Consider the following 22373-nt stretch of genomic DNA (forward strand, 5'->3'; position numbering starts at 1 on the left):
GTTATGTAATGATTTCTTGTGACTGTAGTTTTCTCTTTATCAAATATTTGTAATCATTTACGTAAATTTTCTTTGTAACTATTTTAATATGATAACAGAAGTAGGCAGCAAATGTTTTTGTAATTTTATTATTATTTTTTTTTTTAATTTATTTCAATTTTCTTTGTAAAAATTTCAATATTGTTTAAATTGTAGGCAGCAATTTTTTTTTGTAATTTTTTTTTTTTTTTAATTTATTTCAATTTTCTTTGTAACTATTTCAATATTGTTTGAGTTGTAGGCAGCAATTTTTTTTTTTTTTTTTATTTATTTTTTTTTTATGACGATTTCTTTTGAATGTAGTTATTTCTTTATTAATTTTATTCTATCATTTATTTCAATTTTCTTTGTAACTATTTCAGTATTGTATAAGTTGTAGGCAGCAATTTTTTTTTATGTAATTTTTTTTGTTATGTAACGATTTCTTTTTAACTATGTAACTATTTACATAAAATTTTTTTTAAACATTTCAAGATGATGTAGTTGGTTCAATGGGGAAATAGAAGATTGTGTACCCACAGCTTTTCAAACTTTTGAGATATTCGTTATAACATGAAAAAATAAACTAGACTGGTATAACATTTAGTATTTAAAAAAAATTAGTTTGGTGACACTAGCTCTGTGGAGGGTTAGAACCAACCTAGGTGTAGACATTATCAGTGTTATGGTCGGGTAACCCCTGATGCTGAAAAACATCACTTATTGTGATGTTATGATATCTTGATACTGTATTTTTTATGTTTTTACTGTTTTTTTGGATGTGGTGTATCAAAGATGTTGTATTTCCATATTCAATTTGTAACCGTTAAAACTGTAATAATTATAATGGACTACAGACAAATAGTTACCTAACAAAATTGAATTCTTCAATTTTAGATCAATCAAATACCAAGAGATATTACAATTAAAATTCTGTTACAAATAAAGATGTTACAATATTTCTGGAGTATGACTTATTTTTTGAGTGATTATTTTTTTTTGTATAATTATTGTTTTTGATATATTATTGATATAGATGATAATATATAATATACATTCGGATAACGGTAAACGGTGATATTTCCTGTGTACTTCATTATATTAGTAGACTGTTGGTATGTGAAACTATCAACGTGTGTAAAAAAGTAGAGAAGTGTATAAAGAATATAGTGGATGATAATTGTTCAGAGTCAAGAAAGTAGATGTAAGTTAAATAAGAGAGAAAATTGTCAGCTTTGACCAAAAGGGAATGCATATTGATAAGCAATTATTAAACCTAGTTTGTTACAGTTGTTATTCTATAAAAATTCAGACTTGAAGGAATCGGATAAAACAAATAAATGTGAAATTAGGGCATACAGAGCTGTAATCAAAGCAATCGAAGCTGATTTAATACCGACGGGTCAGTTGAAAAGCAGCAAATGCTGCAAAAATACATTAACTACATCAAAAACTTGATGAAACATTACACCTATCACAACTTTGTTTTACATACTTTATCTCCTACTACTCCTTAACAAACACCTATTAGCTAAATCACACCAAAACCCTATATATCCTTATGCTGATCAAATGTTCAATTCACCCCTATTATGCCTTATGTTACCCATAATAAACCCCTCCCACCCATTAGTACTGACAAAATATTACCTAAGATAATGTTGGGTCAGAACCTGAACCTAGTCCTAATGATGATAGGACAGGTCAGGACTAGACAGGACAGGACAGGTAGGGTGTTTACGTCAAACAAATCCCTGATGCAGTTAATGTTTTACAGGATCTACTACTTTTCTCCTTAACCGTCGGCATTAACCGTCCATAATCTTGACTCCGAACTCATGAACTAGGTTTTTGTGTGTTGTAGCATTTGTTGTAAGAATGCAAGTGTGTTATGCCCTTTTTTTTTATCCTTACATGTTCTTTGTGAATGGGAAATATTGTCTGATCTGATAGACTGAGTTTCTCTTCATGTGTAACTGTAGTTTTCTGTAGTCCATCATAACTATTACAGTACGACAAATGTTAATGATTAAATATTAATAAGAATATTAAGTACGAATATTCGTCAGCATCAGGGGTGTGAAACAAAAGATGAATCAGGAAAAAAATATTAGTATAGAGTCTATTGTTTATCAGAATTGAATTTTATATGTAGTAAGTGTAGCCTGCATACTGCTGCTAGTGTCTTCATCTAGTTCGTTTCTAACCTACCGAGGCACTAGTGCTGCATTAACATAACCACAAGGGCGCAGGTACTGCATACAGTGTCGGTCACCTTGGAATTTCTGTTATCTCTGTGGGAAACTCCCTTTTGTCTCTGTGTTTTCAATTAACAAATATTTCAAAGGTTGGCAAAACTGAGGATTCATCATCTTCCACTGACTTTCTTATCATTTCTACTAGTTTCTCATCTACTACTGCCTACTATTGATGAATGAAGCTTTTTTATTGTTGACTCACAGTGTTGTCAAATATTTCAAATATTTTTTGTTGTCATCTTTTATTTCCTGCCTACTGCCTACTTAACTGCTGCCTACTATTGATGAATGAAGCTTTTTTATTGTTGACTCACAGTGTTGTCAAATATTTCAAATATTTTTTGTTGTCATCTTTTATTTCCTGCCTACTGCCTACTTAACTGCTGCCTACTATTGATGAATGAAGCTTTTTTATTGTTGACTCACAGTGTTGTCAAATATTTCAAATAGTTTTTGTTGTCATCTTTTATTTCCTGCCTACTGCCTACTTAACTGCTGCCTACTATTGATGAATGAAGCTTTTTTTAGTGTTGTCAATTAACAAATATTTTATGTTCATCTTCTATTTCTTGTCTACTACTGCCTACCACCTTGCTTATATCACATATCTACCTTACTGCTTACTACCTACTTAAGTGCTGCCTACTTTTGATGAATGAAGCTTTTTTATTGTTGACTCACTGTGTTGTCAATTAACAAATATTTTATGTTGTCATCTTCTATTTTCCACCTACTACTGTCTGCTAGCTACTTAACTGCTACCTACTATTGATGAATGAAACTTTTTTATTGTTGTCTCAGTGTTTTTAATAAACAAATATTTCAAACGTTGGCAAAACTGAGGATCGTCATCTTCTATTTCCCGCCTTCTACCAACCTCCTAGCTACACACATACTGCTTATGAATGAAGATTTCTTATTGAATTTTATCAGAACCGTATTCATTTACCATCAAATATGTAACATTTTGTTGGCAGAATTAAACTCAATCCAAATCGATTTGTCAAATGCCACCTTAACATTTCTGAAAGAAAAAACAGATCAGAAAAAAAAATTATTAGTACAGAATAGTTTGTTTATGAACTATGAATGTTAAATAAAATAGAAAAAGAAAAATTTTAGATGGTCATCGCTTTTATAAAACTGTCACTTCATCTCGTTCTGAAGCATTACTAATTCTAGAAGACTATTCCCATTTACTTTCTCCATGGTTTTATTGTTCAAATTCGATGACAAATATTGTTAATTGGTTGCTCAACTAATATTTCAGACCATGTTTTTTTCAATTCTTATGATATACTATGTATAATTCTGTATTCCATAAACAATTGCAATCTTTTTTAATAAAGAATATATATCAATCATCAATCTAACTGCTTATCTCACTCAATTTTGAACACTACATTGTTTTTATAATGTCTGTACCGTCTGAAACAGGAATGAACATGTTTCTTTATCTTTAAATTTTTTTTTTTTTTGAAAATTTATTCCGTATACAAAACCAGTGCATGTACATATTATAAATAATTCTGTCAGTAATTTAAAAAAAATAACATTATAATAATTATATTATATTTAATATAATATAATTGTCAAATTATATTATGACAATATAATATAATACGACATAGATAAATATAACATAAATAACATAAATAACATAAATAAATATATATAATATATAACATAAATAAATATAATATAACATAAATAAGGACATAAATATAATATAACTAGGATTATACTTAAATAAGTATAATCCTAGAATGTGATAGTATTTTTTCATTTACGGTTGATATCGGAGTGAGATCTGAAATAAAAAATTTGATTTTCTCTTCACTTTGGTTTATATACAGCAATAGGTTTGTAGTTATTTTATGAAAGAAAAATTAAAAAACCAACTATTTATATTTTAAGGTAGATTTCATAAAAAGCTACCTGTTGTAATGGGTACCATAATTTGACTTCTCAAAAATGTCAACATGTCTTTACATTTCACATTCTCCAGATACCAAAACCACCCTCAGTTCAAAAGTTTATATATACATTTATATATATATTATTATTATTATGCTTTTACGGCCAACATGGGACCACTTAAGTCAATTTTAGTTGGATCTTTTCTGAGAAAAGCGTGTTATTTTACTCTTTCGAGCTGCCCAGTATTTCTTCATCCGTTCAGATCTTGCTTTCTTTTCTTCATCCGTAAACACCCTCTTCGTTGTATTTTGTCGTTTGTCTGTCTTTTGTTTAAATCTAATGCTTTTATCTTTTAGCTTTGTAATTTTTCCAGTTTTATTCTGTAGGTCAGTCAGTTATATATATATATATGTATTATCTATATATTTCACTTTCTTGTGAACACAATAATGCCAATAATGCCAATCAAAAAATAAAATTTCACTACAACTTTCTTATTAAGTAAAATATAGAATTCATTTAAAGTTATCTAAGTAAAGTTTTTTTATATCACCAACCACTGGCCCAGAAGGTAGAAAAAATAGGGTTTTCAAAGACAAAAAAAATCATATACCTCCCTTAATAGGCACAGTATTGAATCGGTTTAAAGTGATCATTATCTAAACTTTTGACTGAAAAAAATTTTTTATATGACCAACCCTTATAGCAAGGGATGACCAAACTATTGCTGTAATTATAAGAAGTTGGGGCTTTGTCATATGCTAAACAAGTGAAACTTTTTCCACATGCAACTATTGTCATATTGAGTAAACTTGAAGTTTTTTTTAACTTTAAGGTGAAATCTTTTTATTTCCTACTTAGCACCGGTGAAATCTACCTCCGCCTTCTGGTATGTCAAAAGGGAACGTGAATATTTCACTTGTTCCTAGAAATATGAATATTGTTAGAAAATTTGGCAAATATTTAATTATAATTTTTAGAAAAAGACAATGTACATATATAAAGAAAGATAATATCTGGAAAAATTGCATTTTCCAATATTTTTTAAACAATATTAAAAATATTAGAAAATTGTTATAAAATATTTTATAGTGAAAATAATTCATTATTCACAAAAAGTTTTGTCAAAAATTTGGAAATATCAAAAATTTCTACAGAGTATTGTGACTAATATGAATTTTATATTTACTTCAAGTTGAAAAACCAATAAATAAAAATCCATTGTGACTACTGAAAACTGCTAAGATTACTTTCCTAATCTTTTTCTGACAACGCTAAAATGTTGTTTAACACCAAGTATAGTTAAAGGCATATCATCCATTTAACTGATTGTAAAGGAATAAACATATTAGATAAATAAATCTAAGAAGATTAAATTTTTTATTACACTCAAAGATAGGATTTCAGATCAGTTTATCGGCCATCTGAAAGGTAACTCAAGTTAAACATTGCTCTAATAGTGCCGCTTTTACCTATTTATCAGTCACACTATTAAGTGCATATTGCACAAATATTAAGTGCATTACCAGTCACAGTATTAAGTGCGCATTGTACAATGTATTAAATGCAATCAGAGCAGCCTAACAAAATATTTTGTTAGTTTTAAAACAATGTAAGTTCTGTTTGTTGATTACCTTTGATATTTATGACTGCCATCTTCTCTAGTCTACAGTAACTATCTTCAGTTAATTAAAGATATATTAATATAATATATTATAATCGGTTTATAATAATGTATTTAAATGATGCATTAATTGCAAATATTTTCCTGTTATTTGAGAAAACTTCTAGAAGATTGCAATATATTCTAGATTTTTATTACTATTACGAGGGATGACTGAAATGTATGCATACAGGGATCATATCAGGAAAATAAAATATCGTATAAAGCGACAGGTTCTGCTGTGTTTTTAGTTTTCCCCTACCGCTAACATTTCAAAACTTGTGATCTATGACCACTCATTTTCTGTCGATTACTATTACGACTAATCATCAAAATTAATAGATTCAAAATGACCCCTGCATTAGGCGGCAAGCATCTCAACATCGATAGGACACATTACTCCACAACTAGGCAACCTAATCACAGTAGATGTCACACAAACTCACAGGAAAGAACAAACTTTCAGAAAAAAACATTGTAAACAGTTTCTGAAACTTATTGTGACAAGGCAGCTTACCTTTTGTACAGGTGTTCAAACAATACAAACATACTCCTTTAAAGAAGCAAGTGCTGTTTAATGTATCTTGTTTTTTTTGTATTGATTTTTATCCAATTTAGTAGTTAGCTAGAAGAGGTTAATTTGAAAGTACTATCCCAAACGAGTGTCAAACTTCGCAAGAGTTACAAAGCATTAATGGCTATCATTATAGGCACATTGCGTAATGTAATTGTTACAAAAAATTTTCTTTCATTTGCTAGTTATGATTGATCTAACAATCAAGTACACTAAAAAGGTTTCTATAATTTGAAGATAGTCCAGTACCTGCTGAAATATATTGATCTTGCTTACCTTTTATTCTAACACGGTAGTTTTAACATCCATAGCATATCGTTGTCATTAACGTGACTAATATTGGTTAACATTTGCCATAAAATCTGAAAAGTAAAATATATATAATATTTAAAAAATTGAAATTAATTTTATTTATATATTAATTTTGTAAAGCGATTTAAAATATGTATACCATAAAAATATAATAAATATTTATTTTTATTACATGAACCTGATGTATAATGCATTGTTGCATAATCATCTTATTATTATTCTTTTGCTTCTTTGAAAAGGGTGTCTCCATTTCTTTCATTACTACATTTCACTTATTCTTCTTAAATTCTACTTCTATGTTAATTGATTAATTTTATTAGTTTTATATGTAATAAAGTTTTACCTTAAAATGTAATGTTCTTTACGTTTTGAGGTATGAGGAGTACGAAAATACAATTCATTTAAATTGTGGTTCCTTATTATGTTTTTTTGTAGACTGTATAAAATTCTGTCGCTTGAAAATCTCAAAAACTAATCAGTTTTATTGAAAACTAGGTATGCTGTAGCACTGTATCTAAAGCATGTGAAAATATTTTTGAGGCCTTACTGATTTACTCTAAATATAAAGTCAAAAAGTGTATATGGGGCAAGTTATAAACGTGGTTCATTATGATGGTGCAAGTTGGAACAATGATGTTTCTTTACCTGCTGTATTTATTCTATTTATTGCAGGTAGCATTAATGATTGTATGTATTTGAGGAGGGGAAAAAAGAAACAAAATAAAATAACGAAAAGTCATTCTTCTTACAATATAATTATACAAGAATTATTTTCTATTCTTCCAATGATGTTAAATTATAAAAATATATCTACAATTTAATTAAAAATATAAGCAAAAAGAAATAAGTCAAAAGAATAAACACATAATAATAAAAAATTAAAATAAACTCAAATATTGAAAACAGTAAAAAAAAACAAAACAGTCTAATGGAACAAACCTCTATAGCAATCCAATCAATCTCTTAAAGTACCAGCAACCGCTTGCGCTGAGTCATCTTTTCCGCATGTTTGTTATAAACCCGTTAGGTGGCGCTAACTATTTTACGTAGCTTGATAAATGTGTCAACCATTTTGTTGTATTGGAAAAAAATTGATTGATGTATCAATTTGATCATCAATTCGATAAACATTCTGTGTAGTGTTGTGAAATGTGTGTAGCACTGTAAGGCTGGTTATAAAATGCTCTTTATTTCTCCATGTACTTTATGTTGATGAATTTCCCACAGTTTGGTGACGGTATGATGCTGTAGGATGCAATAGGACATACTGTGGCCAAGGAACGAAAGTTTTTGTAGAGATTGAATAGTGTATTTCGGAGAGATTTAACCAGATTTTTACTATATCTGGTTCCAATAATGTATCCACTGTCGGTGCACAATTCCATTAAAGAAATTGATTATTCTGCTTTGGCCCTGGTCTAGTGAGGAATCGATTCTGGCCATCATTTTCTTGCCTAATTCACAAGATATTCTCTTCCTCTTTTTTCAATCCATTGTTTCTTTCTACGGACTAACAGCGACATCATAATTTACTGTAGACTGATCTATAACAGAAAATTATAAAATAACTGTTATAAAAGACTATTGCTTTGTACGGCTTGATAAGCATGCCTCAAGCAGGTACAGTACAAAAATTAACTAAAGAAAAATCTTAGCTTATAATTTAACTACGTTTCTAATGTAGTCAATACAGTAGCTGTTTCATTTTTTCCAAAATCAACAAAAAAATAATTAAATATTGGATTGGCCTTTTACGCTGAGATTGGATTAGTCGTCCCAAGGAAGAAATACAATCATTTTCATTATCTATCAGCTTAATAGCCCGGTTACATTCTGCTGGTACAGTATAATAATGTTTATAAAATGAAATATCTATCCTATTGGAATTTAACTAGTATTACCAAATTATTAGAACTATTAATAATAATTAAACGATTAATAATTTACAGTAAATAAATTCAAACAGGAAAAATCAGTATCTAGGACACACATTCCCAAAACACAGACAAGTATTTAATTCCATTATATATGGTCAGCCTAATTTAACACATTATATTTAAACTAAGCACTTATAATGAAAATAATCCTTACTACATACCTGTATCATCAGGAATACTTGATGCAGCCGACAGTTTTCTTATAAACTGTAGTTTCCTCGTAATACAAATTTTTGTGTTGTTTAGTTGCACCAAAACCAGTTATTTTAGTCAGTTATTTCTTATGGTATTTTATTCAGTTGTCTCTAATATTTACCCACTTCTTCCATAAACAGTTCCCTGGAAAAATTTTATTTATTTATTCATTATTTCTCCTAGTTAATTGTACTTAAAAACTAGTAAAACTTACTTATTCTAAAGTTTCTTATTATTAGAGTTCCTATATCTAGGTTCGACACAATTGGTTGTTACAGTTTATTTTAAAGAGAAAGAGACATTAGGTACTCCTGAGAAAAAAATAAGTGTGGGAGTTACAATCACATCATTTTAATTGCAATAAATGAATAAAAAAAATTATATCATATAAAGGCACTGTGCTGTCTATGACAAAATAAGTGAAATAATACTTATAATTATTACTTAATCAAGAATTAACACCCAACGTATGCCAATAAACCTTGTTAACATAAGAATTGAATACAATAGAAGTTTACAGCATTTTAACACTCCAAAATGCTGAAACAAATTTTATTTGTTTCAATGTTTGTAAATAAAAAGTATAAAGTATAAAGTAAAAAATTAATTTTTGCTTAAAACAAAAGGGTTGCCCATGAATGGGATCAACTATATCTGCAATCACGTCTCAAATTTTTTTACAATATTTTAAAAACATCGTAATTACTGATATTTCGAACAAGTATCAAATATTAATCTGGATTAGATATGTGGACGATATATTGATCATATATAATCCAATGAAAAATGACAACATATGATTATTTTAAATATACTTAACTATAACAGAGACTTAAAATTCAAGTTTGAAGTGGAAATTAACAGGAAAATACACTTTTCGGGCATTGAAATTGAAATAAATTGAAACATTAAAGAAAAAGTCGTTAAGAGGAAATCAACCATAAATCACACCTCTATACATGAGGAATCTAATCATCCATGATCAAAAAAATTGGCTCTTATAAAAATTTAATTTTTAGGCTGTTGCAATACACAAACAATAATAACCCAGATAAACTCAAAAATGAAACAAATAGCATTTTCCAATGGCTTTGCAACATTACAGCAGAATAATAATAAGTTACTAATATATTTCAGAAGAGAGGCAATTCTAATACAGATGACCATCTTTTTTTCTTTTTCCTGTTTAGCCTCAGTACAACAATTCCTGAATAGTATGGTTAATTGATTCCCAACCACCAAAGATCCACTATCTACCTGCCTTTACAAGAACTTGAATGCTGGAATTCTCAAATTCCAAATCAGCTGATTTGGAAAAGACGTGATCACTACTAGATCAACCCGGTGGGATAAAGCTGTCCCTCTTTTTTTTTCTGTTTAACCTCCAGGTCCAACGTTATATAGCTGAGCATCTGCTACAATATAATCATACTATACCGACTTAGAAATTTTAGAAACATACGGTAACATAGAAATAAACTTCTTAGAAAAATACTACATTTTTAAATTCAACGCATAAAATGATCATCCAACAAGTATCTATCTTTTGAAGAAGATATTTTGATTAAAGCCCCAGTAAATTACAACTATTCACATAACTCATATGCTGCTGATTTTTATGGTTATTATTCAAAAAATTATATATATTTTCATTTGTTCATTTAATCATAACATCGCCATAATGTCATTAACTTCTGATACGAGTTGTTTGCGAAAGTACATTTGAAGGTGTAATAAATTGATTCTTCAACTGCGTTTTGGTGTCAATTTAATTTATTCAACTTATACTATTATATCAATTAACACAGCGGTTATTGTTTTCAAAAAGTATTAGGATTTTCAAAAAATAAAAAAGAAGAATATATATTTGTATAGAAAAGACATAATGTCAGCTTAAAGAAATAAACATTTGAGATTATCTTTTCCTAAAAGCCATCTTTTTTTTTTTTGTCTTCAGTCATTTGACTGGTTTGATGCAGCTCTCCAAGATTCCCTGTCTAGTGCTAGTCGTTTCATTTCAGTATACCCTCTACATCCTACATCCCTAACAATTTGTTTTACATATTCCAAACGTGGCCTGCCTACACAATTTTTCCCTTCTACCTGTCCTTCCAAAATTAAAGCGACTATTCCAGGATGCCTTAGTATGTGGCCTATAAGTCTGTCTCTTCTTTTAACTATATTTTTCCAAATGCTTTTAATAACATTTAAATTTTGTAAAAGTAACATTCTTTATTCCATCAGGTATAGTGTTGTAATGTCGAGGAGCTATGTAAAGGTAAAACCTACAAATATCTCTTTACTTGGACTTGGGTAGGTTGTAAACCCGCCAACAGTAATTTTGTTGCTTTTTCCAATTTTGATAAAAAAGATTTTTAAGACCTTATAAATTATAGGTATATCTTCGTCACGCATATACAAGCTCTTTCTTTGATTTTTCTATATGAGCTGTCCATTTAACTCCAGAATCGGCGGGTATTCCCAAATATTTCATGTGATCAGTTTCAATGATCCAATTACAAGCTTTACAAATATTTATATGCATTTGTAGAGCCAATGGTTCCTCCAAATTTTATCTTAATTCAAAACCGATTATAACTTAATCTTTTCTGTATTCAGCTGCAAAGAGTTGTACTCAAAACACACGCTAAGCCTCTGGAGATCGTCATGGATCATCTTACAAAGTTCATTTTTATCGTTTGCCCTGTAGCTTAAAGCTGTGTCATCCGCAAATGTGTGATAGCACAGTTTTGAACACCTCCACATAAATCTTTAATGTATACTAAAAAGAGCTCTGCTGAAAGCGTAGAGGCCTGAGGAACATCACAGATGATGCGGAATTTGTTACTCAAAAAATTGCCACCTCTAATTTGCTGGGTCCTGCCTGACAAAAAGCTAGCAAACCAGTCTCCACAGATTCCTCTGAAACTAGCATTTTTTTAGGAGTCTGTGATCGACAGAATCGAAAGCCTTTCTTATATGTAAAAAAAATGCAGAGTATTTTGGAAATAATCTAGACCATTTGTAGCCCCCTCTTATAACTAATTGTCAAAAGCCTTATAAACTAACTCGATTTCACTGAAAAATATATAAACCTATTTCAGATTTAACCTTTTCATCTGCTTGGAGTAGATTAAACAAAATAATTTAATCAGAATTATTTATTATCAATTCAGGAATAATAATGAACATTTGTAAATGTTGAAGTGTTAAAAAATAGCACTCATATTAAAGATTCACTTATTTTGATTACTTAAAATATTCAAAACATTTTTATATATCACAGTTTGTCATTAATTATGCCTTATGTAATTTGTATTTATATGATAGTTTTACCGTATAAACAATTACTTTCGATTAGGTTTTTGTGAAATTTAATCTATTAATTTACATTTTAATTCCATTATAGGTTTAGAGCAGTTAATGCTAAAAAAATTATTAAAATTAATTTCAGAACGTATAAAAATGTTTTTTCTATTAAACGAGGTATGTAAATCTAAAAATTACAATTTTACTTTAATTTTAATTAATACGAGTACTTCTTACTTTTTATTAGCATCCTTACACATCCAAATAAAATAAGATGTAAACAGACTAAACGTTTGACCACTTTTAACACAGTATGGATAGAAACACACTTCAGAAGCTGAAGAAACAGAAACAGAAACGAACTAGACCTTGTGTACGACGACTTCTACATGGTGACAGTAAAAAGTCTCTTGATGTTAAGAGTATTAAAAATTTCACCATAAGAAATTATTGAAATAAATAATGTAACAAATACTGACTAATTTTATTATGAAAATTATGTCTTTACTAAATCTGTGATTAATGAAAAATGTTTTCCATATTATTATCTTAATTTCAACAATATGTTTAATTTTAATTATTACTATGGTAATTTTAACAAGTTAAAGAAAATTTTAAAATTTTTAACAAAAAAAATTCAAGTTATTTAATTAATTAAAAACTGCAACAAAATCATTATAAGAACCTTCTTTTAAACTGAATTATTGTTTAGTTTTACAAAAACAGTTTCTTTGTCTGGTTTTGTAGGAATGTACTTTGTTTTCAGTATAGACTGTTTGATTCTCTTCCATTAGAACTGATATGTGAAGTAACACCAAACAATTCAGTTTGTTCTTCACTATGATTAGTATACCGGTGTTCTTTGGTGGTTGGGTTTCAATTAACCACAAATCTCAGGAATGGCAGAACTGAGACTGTACAATACTACACTTCATTTACACTCATACATAATCTCATTCATCCTCTGAAGTAATACCTGAATCATAATTTCCTGAAGCTAAACAAGAAAAGAAAGAAAGGCTATGTTCAGAACAATTGAACAGGGTAACACAGCGTACCGAGCCTGTGATTGCTAAGTTGAGGAGGCTCATAACCATTCAAAGGGGGTCCATATTCATCGAAAAGGAGACTGATTTTGTCAGTTGCAATGACAATTATTTTATACGCAGTCACGGCGTGGGCTGAGGGCTTTGATAAGAAGAAGAACCTAAATAAGGTATCTGCCCTGCAGAGGAAAGCTATGATAAGAATTATGTCTGCATATAAAACGGTATCAAAAAATGCAGTAGAAGTCATAGTGGGAATAATCCCTGTCAGGCTTTTGTTCTGATGCTCCGACAAGTTAACTGTAGGATACCTGGAACTGAAGCTAAAAGACAAATGCTTGAACAATGGCAGGCACAGTGGGAAACATCAGACACTGGACGCTGGATCAGAAGGATAATTCCCCAAGTCAGCATATGGATAAACAGGAGGTACGGAAAGGTGAACTTCCATCTCACACAACTGTTAGCTGGATATGGTGTGACTGGGACCAACCTCCATATTCTGGTAGGCAGATGACTCCAGACTGCCGATACTGTTACGAAATTGACTCAGTAGAGCAGTCGATAGTAACATATGTAACAAGATTAGGCACCCATCTGGGATAAGTAATTGCATCTGGAAAACACGCTGCAGTACATGCTAAAAGGAAAACATGAATGGAATACTGTAGCAGTAACCAGAATAATAACAAATCAAGAAGAGAGATGCTAGGTAGTGGGGTGGGGACTGATACTGGAGGTAGGGAAATACTTGTATTTCCCAACAAAATAATTGTTTGTTTTTTTTTAGCATGAGAGGGAGCATGCCACCCATGAGAGGGTGGTTCACACTGAAGTGGGACGCTCTTGATGAGTGACCGGAGACCCATTGAGTTCAGTGGAAAAATGAAAAGACTGGAGACCCAGCTAGATCCCTTTCTTGGAGGGGAACTGGTTTGAGACATGGCATAAAGAAAAGACACAGTCCCGACCTACTGGGTGAGCGATCCCCACAGGGCACCACATTGCCGGATCCAGGGGGTCTCAGGAGGTTACAGGCCACGCAAGCACTGAGGAAGCACAATCCATATTCTAGATCATGGATACTGGTGCTCTTTGATGGTTTGGTTTCAATTAACTACACAGCTCAGGAGTGGTCGATCTGAGACTGTACAAGACTACACTTCATTTTCATTCATACACATCAACCTCATTCATCCTCTCAAGTAATATGTTAGGATGGTTCCGGAGGCTAAACAGAAAAAGAGAAAGATTTTTCTTCCTCTCAAAAAAACAAACATTTTTGTAATACAAATAAAACTGATTTTAACAAAATTATACTTTATCAAAAAAGGTAAAACACTACATTTATACTATAAAAATTTGTTATTAATTTAGAATTTTCTTTAAAAAAAGTACATGTTATATATATGTAATAGACAGTAGATATGAGTGCAATAATAATAAATAAACAATTTTAAGCACTCCATATAATAAGCAAAAAATAGAAAAATTTATTACAAAACTTTTACCGGCTTGATTTTGTTGTTTAATAAATAATTTAACCTCAACATAATTGTGACAAAATACATGCTCGATTCTGTTTTAAAAGTTCATTTGTCTTCCTTTATAAATTCCATTTTCTACATGCTCTTTCAATAGCAAACCAAACAAATTTTGATATCATTGTATGACTGTTGTTGGATTTGAGATTAGGCTAATTTTGTTTGAGAATAAAAAGATTGTAAACGGTACTTTAAATTTTATTCAAATGGTCTAATAAAGAAATCAATGAGATAACAGCTGACATAGTACAACTGTAAAAAAGATTCTTATAATTACATGTAATTTATATAAACCTTTGTTGATCTGAATCAAGAACAATTCCAAAAAGTCTGATTACCGGGTTTCAACTGTGTCTGAACTTGACTAGACAGAAAAGGTAAAAAAATATGTTTGATTTTTCAACATTTACACCTACAACTCTATGAAAGCTCTTCTGTCATCAATATTTGTAATTTTCAGATTTTCTAAACCCCATTTTATTTTATTTAATGTGGCTTAAACAATAGTATCATTAGTAATCAGCTGGTAATAATACAGCTGCTGATGCTGCAGCATTCCGGTTCAAGCATACAGAGTAAAATTTCTTTAAACTGTCCTCTGAAAAATGTCTCGCTCCTGATAACCTTTAAATACAGCAGAATTATTTTTAATGCGAAAGGGGAAGTCTTTTTTCTCTTGAATAACCTTTATTTTGTAAAAAAAACATTTGATTAGAGTTTCAGCGATTTGAATTTATATTTTGTTGATGGGATATGATTCTTTCTTAGACTAGAGATAATTTTACAGCAAAACAATAAATTTTAGTATGGATTCAGTACATTAAATCTTTTCTGACACATAATATATAATTTAAAATCGAATCTCAACTCATTATAAATTAGGTTGTTTCTGGCCTATAATGATGCTGGAATAGTTCTTGAAAGGAAATTATGTGGTAAAACTCTTTGAAAAGAAATTAATACGATTATAAAATATACTCTGCATTCTGCATTTTTGAGTTTACTTTGACATAATTGGAGAGGCTGAACGTACCAGAATTGTTAGGGAACTCGAGAGAGCGATTCCTTTCTTGATCTGTGAGTCAACTGGATGACTCCCAGAGAATGGACTATCATGGCTGGCTTCCTCCATTTCCTCGCCCTGAGCAGAATGGTTGAAGGGGTATAGTAGAGTAGCAGCACCCCGCATGGCTAGGGGCGGCCTGGGCAGTTGATTGGCCGGAAACCACCGGGTTGCTCTAGTGGTAAATGCGTCTTTCCCAAATCAGCTGATTTGGAAGTCGAGAGTTCCTGCGTTCATGTCCTAGTAAAGTCAATTATTTTTACATGGATTTGAATACTAGATTGTGGATACCGGTGTTCTTTAGTGGTTGGGTTTCAATTAACTACACATCTCAGGAACAGTCAAACAGACTGTACAAGACTACACTTCATTTACATGCATATATATCATCCTCTGAAGTATTATCTGAATGGTAATTACCGAAGGCTGAACAGGAAAAAGAAAGTTGATTGGCCGGAGGTAGGTGTATTGGCATCGAGCCACGGTTAGTTAGTAAAAGTAATGGTGATTATTGTTAATGTTAGTCGTTGCACTGCTGAGGGCATGGGTTCCTGAGGCAACCATGAGGTGTAGTGTCGTTTTGACAAGGACAATTTTTGAATGAGCAAGCATCACTGTCAGCGGGATGGTGACTGCACCTTCTGGCATGTCGAAAGGGATTTTTTTTTAACAGACTACAAAATTACAGCAGTTTAACTGATGTTCCATTTTTCTTTATATCCAGTTATTAAAATTATGATGAAACCTTAAAAAAAGAATTAAATAGCCTCTAAAAAAAAAAAAAAGAATTGCACTGAAAAGGAAATATAATTCTTTCTGTTTTACTTTCCCGTCTAGATAGTGCCGTAGCTGTAGAAGGAAAAGTATTGTAATCGTTCAGATTTGGGAATTTTTTCTTATTTCTGATATTAAAATGGGTGATTAAAGGACACCGTTTGAGACTACTAATGACATTAAAGCAAATTCATCACAGATGTTAAAGGCTATTTTAAATGAAGCTATCCAGGACTGCTTTGCTAAGTGGAAACATAGCTGAGAAAAGTATGTGAATAGGGATGAGGAGTAAGGATCAATAATCTGTAAAATTAGTAATAAAGATTAAAAAAATGAAGTTCAGGTATTTTTTAAACACACCTGTATATAATTCCTACTAATGTTCTACAAATAAATTACAACACAAAAAAATTAATGTAGATAAGAATACATTTTTATATATTAAAATATTCAATACTTTTTATTAACTAATTTTTAAGACATAACTCTTCAAACATAAGCAGCACTATTTTTTTATTTTGTAAAGAACACCACCAATGGTATACATCAATATTTGCTATGTTTTGTCTATTACAGTGGCTACGATATAAATATATAATATACAAGTGTATATACAGTAATTCCCCATCCTATTTTTTCTAGAACTCTTAATTTGGAGAACCCTGACTAATGCTACATCTCTTTTATATATAACCTATTTAACGTATTATAATATTACTATTTAACCTATTAGATATTAATCTACTTCAAAATGTTGACCGTCATATTATTTCAAATATACTGGATTCAACATTTATTTTTACTAATACTGTAATCATATGACACATCTCAGCATTTTAAAAAAATTAGGGTTCAAATACAGAGATAGAAGAACAATTGCTAACATGTACAGGAACCAAACAGCAACAATAACAATTGAAGAACATAAGAAAGAAGCCCTAATAAGAAAGGGAGTCCGACAAGGATGTTCCCTATCTCCGTTACTTTTTAATCTTTACATGGAACTAGCAGTTAATGATGTTAAAGAACAATTTAGATTCGGAGTAACAGTACAAGGTGAAAAGATAAAGATGCTACGATTTGCTGATGATATAGTAATTCTAGCCGAGAGTAAAAAGGATTTAGAAGAAACAATGAACGGCATAGATGAAGTCCTACGCAAGAACTATCTCATGAAAATAAACAAGAAGAAAACAAAAGTAATGAAATGTAGTAGAAATAACAAAGATGGACCGCTGAATGTGAAAATAGGAGGAGAAAAGATTATGGAGGTAGAAGAATTTTGTTATTTGGGAAGTAAAATTACTAAAGATGGACGAAGCAGGAGCGATATAAAATGCCGAATAGCACAAGCTAAACGAGCCTTCAGTAAGAAATATAAGTTGTTTACATCAAAAATTAATTTAAATGTCAGTAAAAGATTTTTGAAAGTGTATGTTTGGAGTGTCGCTTTATATGGAAGTGAAACTTGGACGATCGGAGTATCTGAGAAGAAAAGATTAGAAGCTTTTGAAATGTGGTGCTATAGGAGAATGTTAAAAATCAGATGGGTGGATAAAGTGACAAATGAAGAGGTATTGCGGCAAATAGATGAAGAAAGAAGCATTTGGAAAAATATAGTTAAAAGAAGAGACAGACTTATAGGCCACATACTAAGGCATCCTGGAATAGTCGCTTTAATATTAGAAGGACAGGTAGAAGGGAAAAATTGTGTAGGCAGGCCACGTTTGGAGTATGTAAAACAAATTGTTGGGGATGTAGGATGTAGAGGGTATACTGAAATGAAACGACTAGCACTAGATAGGGAATCTTGGAGAGCTGCATCAAACCAGTCAAATGACTGAAGACAAAAAAAAAAAATGACACATCATTTCTATGTAAAATCTGATGGCAAACAATGCACATAAATATCTTTATCCGATTCAAAATATTAGTCATTAAAATGACTAAGTGATTGGGGGTGCTTATTTCTTAATTTCTGATATTAGATTTTGACTAATAACAATTAAACCAGGTAAAAATAAAATTTACTTAATTTTTCTAAAATTTGAAACCATTCTGGTTAATTTTTGCAGTTAATGATAAAAAAAAATTGAATGTCAAAATGAAATCTTTCAACCTATAGGTTAAAGTATATTGAACAACTTCATTGAAGTATAAGAGTAATTAAAGTACATACTAGCCAGAAAGAGTGTATACTTTGACTGCCTAGAGGTAATAGTATATTCCATCTTGTATTACTCTATACTTGTAAGGATAAGAGGGTTAAGGTAATGATACGCATTAGTTTCCTGATCTTCAGGTCTTCAATATCTGCCACACAGGTTTTTTAAGCGCTGACTATTTCAAATAAATTTAAGAAAATGATCAATGAATGTAAAAATACATCAATAAATCATCATGAATGCAACTGTTTTTGATTATATTTTTTCTTAAGTAACAGAGTAATCAAAGAAGAATCCTCAATTAGTAGGCTTTTAATGGCAGATACCTTGAAATTTGATAGGGAAATCCTGTCTTTACCATCAATTTTTACATAGAAATAACATAAGATATGAAAATAATGCTAAATTAACAATTACAGGAAAAAATATGAAGAGGAACTTATTTTATATATACTCTCTATATAAATGCACTCGATTAACTGTTGTTAATGTGAGAACAGAAATATCAGCTGGCGCAGTAGACAGTCACAGATTGCAAAGATGATAAAATCTTATAAATTTTTATAAAATTTATAAAATCTGGTTCTATTTGTCATAGCAGAAGTTTATATTTTTAAATTATTAGTTAATACTTATATTAGTAACCTCTACTATTATAGAAAAATAGTAAAACATGCAAAAAAAAAAGGCGTATCACTATAACAAATAAAATATATATAAAATCATTAACATATATATATATATATACTCCATATTTTGGATTCCTTAATTCATTTAATAAAAGAGCAACATTTTCTTTGGTCGGTCTTAGATATGTGATACATTTCAAATGCTTCATCGGTTCTAATTTTCCACCAGAATCTAATCGTTCAAATAAATAAACCTCTTTTTGTAATATTTCTGATTGACTATATACCATGCTAACAATACTAGTCTGCAACACGAATACAAAAAGATAACTAAATATCATTAATCATTTTTAAATTTTACGGTATATTTATTTTTTAAATTCTGTCAACTCAGCTTTCAAAAAATATATGGAAATTCTGCTTCCAAAAGATCTTTTTAGAGATAATTGCAAAGTTACTTCATAAATGGAGTTAGCATTGTACTTAATTGGCCGAAATTAAAATAATTAAAAATCCTAATTATAAATTAAACTCTTAGTTAACCTTATAGACGCAGAAGAATAATATGAATTCTGGAAGGAAAGGAGAACAAGCAATACTTTTGGGTTTATAAGACCTACTTGAGAGGTATGTAATAAGAAGTAAAAAAATGAGGGTATATTTATAGATATGGAAATAACTTTTGATTATGTCAAATTAAATAAATAATAATATTAAAAGGCTTAAAATAAATTGTAAAGATAAAAGATTAATTAATGAATTATGCCTTTATTAAAAAGTTAAAGATAGATAAAAGATTAATTAAAGAATTCTGCCTTAATCAGAAAATAGCTCTGAAAATAAAAAGATGCTCAAATGGAACTAGGAAGAGAATAAGGTAAGGTAAGAAAAAGTACATGGAAAATATGATAAAATATTTGGTAATTATTTTGAAAGATGACGTGCATTCAGAAGTCAATAATGTTGATATATGTTGTTGTTTTCATCAAATGCCAATTGTAAATACACAAAAAAGTTTTGCTTTATTGTAGTTATTGAGTAAAAAGAATTTAAAATAAAAAAATTACTTACTCCTGTAGCGATGAGGGTAATGTTTTAAATTTGTATCAATACTCTTGTGTTTACAATTTTTCTATTTTGTATAACACATGTTGAATGTTTACTAGTCTTTCTTAAATATACTTCCTTGAAATTTATGTTGAGTGATTTCAGTTACTGGTAGATTGTAATTAAACTTTAACGTGATTAAATGAGTTTCTAAATTTCATACGATATCAGCAAACATAACCTAATACTCACATACAGATGATGTGCTCTTTTTTTTAGGACATTAAGCAAAGAATATTCAACAAATAATTTCAAAATCAAAAGTCATCGTGTAAAAATGACAAAATATGGTATGAAAATGAACGTTATGTAAACAAAGAAATGTGGTCAATTTTATTCAAGGAATTCCATTCTCTTATAACACTCGATTACAAACGTTAAATATTCTGTTGTTTTAACTTTTTTTTTTTGGATCTAGTATGATAAACTGAATTTTTGGATTTCCGTAAAAAAATCTACACTTCTCACAGTCAACTATAAAACTAATTGTACTTAATAAAACACTCATATAAAACTCACAGTTAGTTTATCCATCAACAAAACTTTCATTCCAGGACCACTTTCTTCTGCCATTTTAGTTATGTATGACTTTACAGCAAATATAATATTCATTTTAAATTAAGGTTAGCTTAAATGCACACCAAACAGCAATTATACAATCTTGATAGATAGTAAACAAATCCTGACCAAAATCCTATACCAGCTGATAGATTGATCAAATCGTTGTGACCAACATTGAAATGAAACTGAATTACTTTTTATCTAATTTGAAAACATTTTTAATAAAGAGAAAAATTATAATTGCGAGTTTATATTCACAATATTTATCCCAAATTTAACTAATGAATATTATTTAAAAACAAGAGAAAAATTTTATAAAAACTTATTGAAAATACCGTGAACAGAAAAGAACAAATATATAATTTGTGTGTGCATATATATATATAAAGAGTCAGTATGCGAGTTTAATTTAAAATTAAATATTTAATAGAGAAGGTTCTTTAATTAATTTTTTACCTCTAGTACTAATCGCAGAATCTTACATTTAGTTAAAGTATTATGATGTTGGCAACATTAATTGACTGTAATGGTGTTATTTTTAAATTTTTTTAACCGCCGCAACCACCGTTAGATATTCCTTCAGAGGCTGAGATAAATGATTCGCTTGTGTGGAAATGTCATGCATAACCAGAATTAATATTTGCACTTTAATTATTTTTAAATTTTAGTTAAATAAACTCTTACTGTCGTTTTACAAGTTTGTAGCGTTGTTTTTATGAAAGGAGAAAAATAATATGTTTCATATTAATCTAAGCGTTAGATGATAATATAAAACTAACGTGCTGTGCTGTACTTCAGACACAAATATTTAATCTACAAATATAAACGTAATAAAAATATTATATTTATATAAAACATGTCCTGATGGACTTAAATTAACGCCCAGCAAAAAATATTGAAGATAAAATTAATGAAAATTTGTATACGCGTTCTTCTTAAGTTTTAAATGCACACTAAGAAAGGATTTTTTTTTAATCCGCGTTTAAAGGGTTAAAATAGATTTTTGATTATTTTTTTAAATCCAGAAATTTTTTAATTTTTCTGTAACAAATGAAGATATCAACTTGATTTTTGTTGTGTATAATCTTCACGTGAATATCTACAAACAAATTCTAGATTTTTAGAAATTTGATATTGAAAGGGGTGAAGAAAGCCAAAATTGTTTCCATAATGATTGTATCTCATTTCTGACTATACTAAGCAAAGTATTCAATCGAATTGGGCTTGCAAATACTCTCCAGATAAATATCTAAAAATCATTTTCTGGTTTTTTTAAATTTCAATTTTTTAAAGGGCGC

General features: G+C 29.7%; 1 protein-coding gene and 1 long non-coding RNA gene across 2 annotated transcripts; both read right to left on the reverse strand.

Annotated features, from left to right (window-relative positions):
- Positions 1-327: 327 nt before the first annotated feature.
- On the reverse strand, positions 328-12585 carry LOC142331933 (uncharacterized). Its single transcript, XR_012758114.1, has 5 exons — positions 12424-12585; positions 8844-9021; positions 7685-8289; positions 6710-6795; positions 328-3300 (listed from the first exon to the last, which is right to left on the reverse strand). It is a non-coding gene; the product is annotated as an uncharacterized LOC142331933 (long non-coding RNA).
- Positions 12586-14974: 2389 nt separating this feature from the next.
- LOC142331987 (vacuolar protein sorting-associated protein 45-like) lies at positions 14975-21200 on the reverse strand. Its single transcript, XM_075378038.1, has 3 exons — positions 21034-21200; positions 19527-19712; positions 14975-15028 (listed from the first exon to the last, which is right to left on the reverse strand). The coding sequence occupies exons 1-3, from the start codon at positions 21124-21126 to the stop codon at positions 14975-14977; spliced, it is 333 nt and encodes a 110-aa protein (XP_075234153.1). The 5' UTR covers positions 21127-21200.
- Positions 21201-22373: the final 1173 nt, after the last annotated feature.

This window comes from Lycorma delicatula, chromosome 11 (genome assembly GCF_047948215.1).
Source record: "Lycorma delicatula isolate Av1 chromosome 11, ASM4794821v1, whole genome shotgun sequence".
Classification (NCBI taxonomy): Eukaryota; Metazoa; Arthropoda; class Insecta; order Hemiptera; family Fulgoridae; genus Lycorma; species Lycorma delicatula.